Genomic DNA, 9,162 nt, shown 5'->3' on the forward strand with positions numbered 1-9,162 from the left:
AGCTAATGACTTCGAAATGTACCTAAGTTGGCTGCCAGATAGACTGGTAGAAAGTTGTGGTACAAAGTTGGGCCCAAATTTGGTGCCCACATGAACTAACCAATACAAATCAATAATTGTTACAATCAATATTGGCCTACATCGATGTAGGACAAAGCCAATCACCTTTTGCTTCCCGTGTGGCCGATCGGATATACGTGTGCGGGTTCGGGTATAATTTTTAATAATAATGCAATTGCGTATGTAAACGAAACATCAAATTCATTTTGTTATGAATTCACCATATCGCCCATGCATGTGTTAACACCCACCGATATACCCTTCTGGTTATTTTTGAAAGTGATTTTGACAGAATAGGTCCTGTGTACAGGTGCATACGTGGGCCTACATGTCACCCTATGTACACTACACTAGACCATATGGTCTTGCAGGCGAATCTGCGGGCGTATTAATTAACCTTAAAATGCAGGCCGAGCAGCACCAGTCCGTTAATTAAAAATGTGCGTGACCGCTGACTTGTGTGAAGATATTATGACCACACAGACACATCTGTGGTGGTGGATCACCGGTGGGTGGACTTTTTGGGATCACGCCGTTAAGTTTGCATATAAGATCATAATTTGTGCTGAGAACAACCAATTGCTCCGTGCTGGTATCATGGTCATCTTATTTGTGTCTGACAGAATCTGAGGTATATCATTCATGTAGCTTATTCTTTGACAGTATTTGGGAGGCCGACAGGCCGTAGGGTCCGTGTCTGCTCGGACAATGGCCGTGCGCGCGGCGTCTATTTTCCAGCGCTCCCCGCTACTGCTGGCCGGCGCGCGTTGCGCTTTGTTTGTAAAATACCAACAGAGGGCGCTGTATTCAGGTATTCATAGGAATATTTTTGTTTAGCACAATGCGTTCGGTTGGAAGAAAAGTGAAGTGAGAATGAGATTTTGAGGTGTTTCGTGCTACGTTGCTAGTGCTGCACTGGTGAGTGGAGTTTGACACTGCAAAAGTACACCATGAGCCTAATGAGGAGTAACGATGTCCGAGCAAGGTATGATTTCCAGGATGATTGCGGGAGGAAAAATGTAGGAAACGTTTCCTAATTCGCACAATCGTGAATTCCATTCTCGAGGTCGGAGGTTGTTGGGCAAAGGGGTAACTTAACTCTCCATTCACTTTGTACAGGGATTTGCATGTGTTCCTCTTGTTTGGCAACAACGTGATAGAAATAATAAAATCTTTTCAGTACTGTGTGGGAAATGTTTATAGCGCCTAGGTGCAATTTCAGGCACATTTGATGTAAGGGTTAAGAGTTTGAGTCAATTATAATAATTCAGATTTCCCCATAGACATGATCATGATGGACCGCTACACTACAGTACATGTATTTTTGCCCCTTTGGGTTTTGAGTATGAAAGATGGAATGGCCATTAATTGACCAATCAGAGAGAGGAATCGAGAATCAGTGACATCATCCCGACTTTGAGAATACATGTAACCTACACGTGGCGGCTACGCGTATTGCGGCTACCAACATGACCAATATATGCCGTGTAGGCCGGCCTCAGCTTGCTCTGGCCTCATTGCAATGGTCGTCAGTGACACTCTCAACAATGCCATGGCATGGAATTCATGAATGTCATGTGCGAATAAGCCAATTCAGTATTTCGGTCGCGCATGCACCAATTGGCCTTGATGACCCTGTTTTGGATAAACAAACCATTCCGCTCCATTACAATGTACATGTTGTTTTTTGGACTTGCTGCTTTGGTTTATTTCATTTCATTTATCAGAAGATACATATAAACAGTTTAATAGAAACAAAACCTGAAGGACACATTATGTAACCTGCTCCCACTGGATTGCTCAAAAGAAACATAGTTTCTGTCAAGGGGATCTCCAACTGGTTAAATGGAAAACAGGAAATACTTAAAATTAGGCAAAATAGAGCCTTTAAAAAAAGAAAGTTGGTTGATGAAGTTGGATATTTTACAAGGCATGGATGATAGGGCCCGGGAGGGTTAACCCTAACCCCCCAAGGGTTGCTGGCCCTAACTTCCCCATTCACACAAAGTTAAAGTCCCATGGGACTTTGTGCACAGAGGCTGTTGGACTTTGTTTTTCTGAGGTATGCCAAACCCAATGCAAAGCCAAGCTGTTATGGGCCTACCAGACCTACATGTATCCCCACAGAATTAAACACTTTACTACTGTTTAATTGTGTGTGGTCATGGTGGTTGGGGAAGGTTAGGGTTAAAGAGGTGTTCACGTAAAGAGTGAAAGAAGTCTTTGGGGGAGGGTTCTAAACAGAAGTCTCGAAGTTCACGGAGAAGCGAATTAAACAATCTGGGAAAGAGGGCAAACAAGGAAAATTTCACACAATTAGTTTGGCAGGAGTGATGCTTGAAGAGCAGGGTGTCTGTCTTCCTTGTGTTAGGCTGTGGAAGAAAATGCGATGGGATGTGGATATGTCTGAAGAGGCATTTAATGATGAAGGAAACACCTAAAAAGACAACTCTGTCATAGAGGGGGGAGGTTAAGTTTAGACAAGTGTTCTTCGTAAGAGAGGGATGTAGCAATACTGTAAGGAAGGCAAGACTTTGTGAAGTGTTGCTGAACTGCCTCAATACATTGGATTTGTTTGGATTTCTGGAAAAGTAAAAAAGATCTACATGTACGGCGTGCCTGGGCAGTTTTGGGATATGAAAGTTGAATAAAGAATCCCCTAAATATTTCATTCAAACGCCAGGTCTATGCTATACCGTACTGTATAGGCCACATGGGTTTGTTTATCCAATTTCTATCCCACAGTTCCTTGCGCGCCCGAAACTCTGATCTGGCTTATTAGGAAATGTTTCCTAATTCAGAAACATGTCAATGAACTAGGAAACTTCCAGTAGCGGCGGTAGGGCCTACATGTATCATTAAGTGAGAAGTGCCGTTTCTAAAGGGTAACGTGGAACTCCAACCCCTTTGGTACCGTTTTAAGTTAGTGGCGCACACCTATTGTTTGTTGTTTGGGTGGTCGACAAAACTTGGGAGGGGGCTGAGACTGGGGGAAGATGGACTGGAATTTCACCAGCCCCTCCCCCCGCACCTGTTGTTTTTGGCGAAGTTTCTTTTTTTGAAGATGAAAATGAGATGATCGTCCCAAGTTTATTAATTCATCTACTTTACAATGTAAGGTTAATTACTGACACTTGGGCAAAAACTTTGGAAATAAAAGTGGAATTATGGCCCGAGTTGAAATGTTCTTGCAGTTTGTAAAGTAAATCCTTGACAAAATACAGTGTTTTATTAAAAATAAAGTTGTGTGAAAGGCAAATTGTAATGTCAATATTGAAGTGCTTTATTTCCTGTAATTTTTTCTAGTATTTTTTACAAGGGAAGAATTACAGCTAATTTTTTGATTGTACACTTATTCTTAATAATAATTTAAATAAAAAATCACAAATAGAAAAATGTATGTTAAGTTTTTGGACATAGAAAAATAACTGGGTGTCCGTAATTATAATGTGTAATTTGAACAGTAATTACAGCTTCTTTGTCTCTTCAAATATATGTAGCATAGTGATTGCACTGTAATTTATTATTCCACTGATGGTCAAAAGATGCATGTAATTGTGAAAAGTTAAAAGAAATTAACTGACTCTGCATTGCAGGGAAAACCAAGCCAAATTTATTCAGCAGCGCATCAACAATGTTGAAAAGCACTTTGCCGACTTGTGCCAGCAGTTTTCAGCTTACTCACGAAAGGTGGCCCGGGTGCGTGACAAGGGAGACATGCTGGCCAAGAGCGTGCTCACCTACGCAGAGAGTGAGGCATCTTCCACCAAGTCAGGCTTGACGGGCTTCGCCGAGAAACTGTCCTCGGTTTCCGACTACAGACAGGCGATGGTAATGATTCCTCGAAAACTGTGACTCAAGCAACAAGCTGAAAGTTCAAAATTGAAACATGCATGTTGTACCCTTGCTCTGTTGTAGTCGTCCTCACAAAACAGCCAGGAGAGAAATGTTGCATTGTTGTCTGTTATTGTGTCCACTGATAGAAAACAGTTGGCCTGAAACCTACTGTGTTGCTCAGTGTACCTTCAGCGTAAGTCATGGGATAGTTTTTCATGATTTCATCAGAAATTATACCTTTCGAGAAAAGTAATCAAAGTTGAAAGTACATGTAATGAAAGAGACAAATAGGCAACAGTACAGTGCATCTTGCTTTGAATTAAGTCTTGATGGTTTTTATTAATCTTTCAATTTATTTCCACTCGAAATGCTCCTCTCTTTGGACTAGAACCTACCCTTGTACTATCAGAATAAAATGCTTACTTTTTTGAAGGTTGACAGGCTTTCTCAACGGGTTGTTCATCCACTTACGCTTTATGGCCAGAACTTCAAACATACAAGGGTAAGAAATTCATCTGGAAATTGCATAATGAATTCAAGAATGTCACTTGTGTCTCATTATTATTTTGATTGTTCTTCGCAATGTGGAAAGAATAGCACCTTTAAGAAATTTGTTTTAATTGTCAATCTATTATATTGTCAAGACCTTTTGTACTGTTTTATTTCAATTAGAAAAAAAATGGAATAAAATTGAAATACTTTTCACATTGTTGAAAGGAACACGAAGAAATGAAACAGAAAGGTTCTTCTGTGAGTGTTTCCAACCTTTTTAATGTTGCTACCTCTACGTGATCTCTGGCCACATGGCATGCCATCAGGTGTATGGCCTCTGACACAACAAAGCTACTGTGAAGGAATGGCTTTTGACAGTTTCACTGTTGACAAACAGTTGAAAAAGTGTTTTTGTGCTTTTTGTAGGAAGACATGAAGGCAACATTTGCCGCCAGGACAAAGGAAATCAACGAACAGAAAAAGCTGGAAAATATCAGACGGAAAAATCCCAACAACCGGCAGCAAATTGTATCCTTGCATAAATCTGGATCATTCACAGTTTGAATCAGGATTGAAATGGGTGGCCGGTGTTAGTAAGGGTTGGCTTGTGGGGTGAGTTTTATGGGAGGGACATTGGCGAATGACTGGTACCTCAAAAGACTCCAATAAAAATCTTTGTCCTCAGTTCTGAACAGATCCCCCATGCCCCATGTGTTTTTGTTCACCCCTCGATGGTTCTTTTGTTATTTTACATTAACCTCCCAGAATCCACATGAGCATCAGGGAATTGGAAGTTAAATGAGCGCACTTAAACATGTATCAGTTGGAGAAGTGGAAAAGTGGGTCTTTCTCTACCATAATCAGTAGGCCATGAAGTTTGCATGCTGAAGAGTCACAAACAATTCCCAGGCATGCTGCTTTGAAAGTTTTGTACATGTATATGATGAACGGACTCATTTTTCTTTAACAGTAATTACTGCCTGACAGGCTCAAGCTGAATCCAAACTGCAGAGGGCCAATGTGGATGCAACTCGTTCTTCAAAGAACCTTGAGGATCAAATGGACTCATTTGAGAGAAAGCGATTGCACGACCTTAAGGTAGACTTTCAATGAATTGTCAAACAATCCCCTTTGAACATACCTTCAACCTTAAAGAGCCGGGCTGTTTTGAACTATTTACAGTTGAGGGGGGGTGGAGGGAGGTCAGGAAAACCCCCCTCCCCCAAGATCTCATCTGCCCCTTGCCTACTCTTTCTGAAACTTGGTATGTGTGTAAAGATGGTCATTATGAGTACATCTGTGAAGTTTCAAATCAGTCCAACATAGAGAGGGTCTTGTCATTAGTTCATGGCCTTGCACATGGTGGCCTGTGTGCACTGACCACCTCTAACAGAAAATTTAACTTGTTTAGCTGACCTGTCTCAGAAAATTGGGCACTGTGTGAGATTAGTTTGTCAGGCTTTCATTAACCCCTTCACAGCGGGATTATTTTGCTGGGCTATGGTATGCCCTGAATGGAGGGCTTTGTCCAGCAGCAGGCCCCATTGAACCAGCAGCTGCATGGTGAATAGACTGTATGCATGGTATGCACTGATCCTCACACAGTGGTGCGGTAGTAGCAGTCCTCCTTAGCAAAGGGGTTAAACTGGTGTCAAAATGATCGTGAGATATTACAGGAAAAATCTGTAAGGTTTGACACAAAAATTATTATTTAAATTAAAGGGACACATACAACTTTGATTTGTCGGTTGAAACTTAGTTAAATAGTGTATTTTCAATTTGCAAGTATAAAAATTCTGGTTCAAATAAAAAGAAAACACTGAGGTGATTTATGTGCAGTCAATTCATGTTTCTAACTGAAATAAAACTAAATTAATTTCAAAACTGCCCCAAGATCATTATAAACCATCAGAAAAAGTGGAAACAATAGACTCCAGGGTACAAACTACCATTAGACCTCATTTTGCACTTCTTTTAATTGGTTTATTTCAAGGAGAGTGATTTGTTCTCCTGAGAGATTTTAGGAGAGCGATTAAAAGCTCTCCTGGATTTTCTTGAAATGAAGGACTGAGAGATAGTATTAAAGGTTGGGAGGGGGCAACCCCTTCTCTTTTAGGGTTAAATGCCGTGTGAGTTAGCTCACGGACTAAAAACTTTTAAAATGAAAATTGCACAAATAGGGTAGATCATGCAGGTTTACTGCTCTTTGAGTTTTATTCAAAAGTCAGTGGAGAGACTGTTTCAAGGGACATAGGTTCATCTTAACTATTTCCGTAGTCTGTGTCAAAACAGATTATGCCAACCATTCTTGAACTTCCCATTTTGCAGAGTATCTTGTCTGAGTTTGTGAAGATTGAGATGCTGTTCCATTCGAAAGCATTAGAGATCTACACTGAAGCCTGGCAGCATCTGCATGCCATCAGTGACGAGGATGACCTGGAGGTATGAACCGCAACTAACACAGTAACACAACCTGCAGTGTTTGTTAGTGACATACATGTAACACCTACATAAATTCCTTACATCCAATTGGTGGGACATAGTCATGTGGTTACGTGTAATTGAATAATAAGCACAATGATCTAATGTTCTCATTGTTTGATAGAATGAATACTGGTTGCATGGAGGCCATCCTCCATACACAAAAGCCTCTGCCTTGAATGCCAGTCAGGTTCTTGTCAAGAGCTTGAAAATAAGTCAAAGGAGGCCAAAATACACCTTGTACATACCTGAAGTTAGCCTAATATTTCAAATAAAAAAACCTGAAAGGCTTTAACCTAAGCACTGGCTTCCCTGGTCTGCATGCATCACTCATCCTGTTGTTAAGCAATGTCATCTTTGCTCATCTCAGGAATTCCGGAACAGCCTTCGCCCATTCAGTGCCACCACGGGCAGTAGCAGCTCCAACTTGGCCAATTCCAGGACGTCGTTGAACTCGACAGACCGCAGCAGTACCAAGCCCACCACTGCCGCCTCCATGCCATCCTCCAGGCAGAAACAAGGCAAGGGAAGGCTGGATACCAGCCGCATCGTCGACATGGAGGACGACGAAGATGATGAAGACGACGATGAAGATGATGATGATGATTACGACGAAGATGATGAGAGTCAGTAATCGCATCTATTTTGAAATTCTGAAATTTTTGCATTGCCTGTGAACATTTTACCATGTTCATGCACTTATTGTTTAGGTTCAGGTGTCAGTAGCAGAGGAAACCACAGCCTACGTGTACCTGTATGTTGAATGTTAGAGTCGAGTCCCCCACTGTAAGGCCAGGGCAAGTCATTCAGTCTACATGTAGCAATGGCACATGCTAATTCAAATGAACTATGACAAAAGCGTTCCTCCACCATTGTTCACCTAGCTACTTATCACTGGTCTCGTGAAAGGACTTGTGAAGGAACCCGACTACAACACTGGAACCAAGCTTCGCATAGATTCATGTCTGTCTTGGTTAATGTTCAGCGAGCGTAACTTTTGGGGGAAGGGGGAAGCTTGTATTCAGAATTGGAAGAGGTGTGTTGACGTACTACTCTGATACATTTTTATCTGAGGGGAACGAAAATAGGAGCCAAGCTGACTTTGTTAGGTGTGTGGGCAAAATGTGTTGATGGGGTGGGAGAATAGATATGGGGTCAGAATGGTTGGCATAAAAGCTTGAGAAAGTTCCCAGCTCAGGAAGTATTTTGATGGGGGGGGACGAGAACCAGACACCGTGTATATGTGTTATTCTTTCTGGCGCGGTTGTATCACCCAGTTTGACCATATGCAATGCAGTTATTCAAGTTTGTATGAAAATTATTAGGGAATTCAACAGAGCTTTCTCGGGGGGGGGGGGTAGGTGGTGATGAAAAAAAAAGTACTATACATTCTGCTCGTCAACCATTGTGTGACGTAGCGTGCATTGCTGCCTCAAGTTCAATTTTGAAATTCACTCTAAAATTGACAGGCTAGGCTGACTGCAGATTGCCGTAGTAAAGCAGTGCCTAGATCTATTTTTCAAATTGTTTTAAATATTTAATGGACACAAAAGAATTTTTAATATGGTTTTTACTTTTCAGATTCATACATGTATTTTAAATATTTATCAAACTTTCAGAATGGCCTGTGGAAATCTTGACCCTAAACTGCAAAATGGTAATTTAGACCCACAGAGTATTTTTCAGACACGTTTTATGTTATATAAAATTACCATATAAAATTACCCTTTATTAGTTACTACAGCTGCCAAAGAAATTGTCCAGAAGATGTGCCCACATAAGAATGTGTGAATGTGGCAATTATGTAACAAAGAAATAGACGAACTGATGTTTGAATTTAACAAGAGTTTTAGGCCACACAAGAGACTTAATGTTGAACTAACGGCCATTCGTAATTTGCCTGCTAGTGTGACCAAATGTTTGCTCTTTCCTTTGCAGCCATGAGCTTAAAAGAGAGTTACAAGCCGTCCTTTGTAAAAAGTGCCTTTTTAACATAAAAGTGTAAAACTGAGTGCTTAATATATCCCTAGGACCTGTTGCTGGTCAGTTTGTAGAATAAATGGAAACTTCAGAGTGAGTAATATTGTACATTTGTTCAGTGTTATTCTCATTGTGACCTAGTATCCTTTTTTTAGATGCATTTTAAATCAATTTTAAACAAGTTATGTGTTTTGAGAAAAGAACAACCACAACCCGACACCCCAATAGACAGATATCTTACCCCAACAACCAACCGAGAAACAGGCAGGCAGACAAGTTAAGAATCAAAGGGGACTGGAAAATGACAGTGTA

General features: G+C 40.9%; 1 protein-coding gene across 1 annotated transcript; it reads left to right on the forward strand.

The window, feature by feature from the left end:
• Nucleotides 1-874: 874 nt before the first annotated feature.
• cibar1 (CBY1 interacting BAR domain containing 1) lies at nt 875-8,958 on the forward strand. The gene is made up of 7 exons (XM_022228356.2): nt 875-1,045; nt 3,657-3,891; nt 4,331-4,399; nt 4,816-4,917; nt 5,377-5,487; nt 6,718-6,831; nt 7,241-8,958. The coding sequence occupies exons 1-7, from the start codon at nt 1,011-1,013 to the stop codon at nt 7,502-7,504; spliced, it is 930 nt and encodes a 309-aa protein (XP_022084048.2). The 5' UTR covers nt 875-1,010; the 3' UTR covers nt 7,505-8,958.
• The last annotated feature ends 204 nt before the right edge of the window (nt 8,959-9,162 follow it).

This window comes from Acanthaster planci, linkage group LG06, assembly GCF_054643075.1.
Source record: "Acanthaster planci isolate LZ-2023a linkage group LG06, COTS_SCS, whole genome shotgun sequence".
In the NCBI taxonomy this organism is placed as follows: Eukaryota; Metazoa; Echinodermata; class Asteroidea; order Valvatida; family Acanthasteridae; genus Acanthaster; species Acanthaster planci.

Bases quoted from the DNA above. Each gene is read 5' to 3' on its own strand.
- cibar1 (XM_022228356.2), top strand. From the start codon at position 1,011: ATGAGCCTAATGAGGAGTAACGATGTCCGAGCAAG. The intron at 4,400-4,815 runs GTAAGAAATTCA...TGCTTTTTGTAG, and splicing joins AGAACTTCAAACATACAAGG to GAAGACATGAAGGCAACATT. The intron at 4,918-5,376 runs GTATCCTTGCAT...ACTGCCTGACAG, and splicing joins CCAACAACCGGCAGCAAATT to GCTCAAGCTGAATCCAAACT.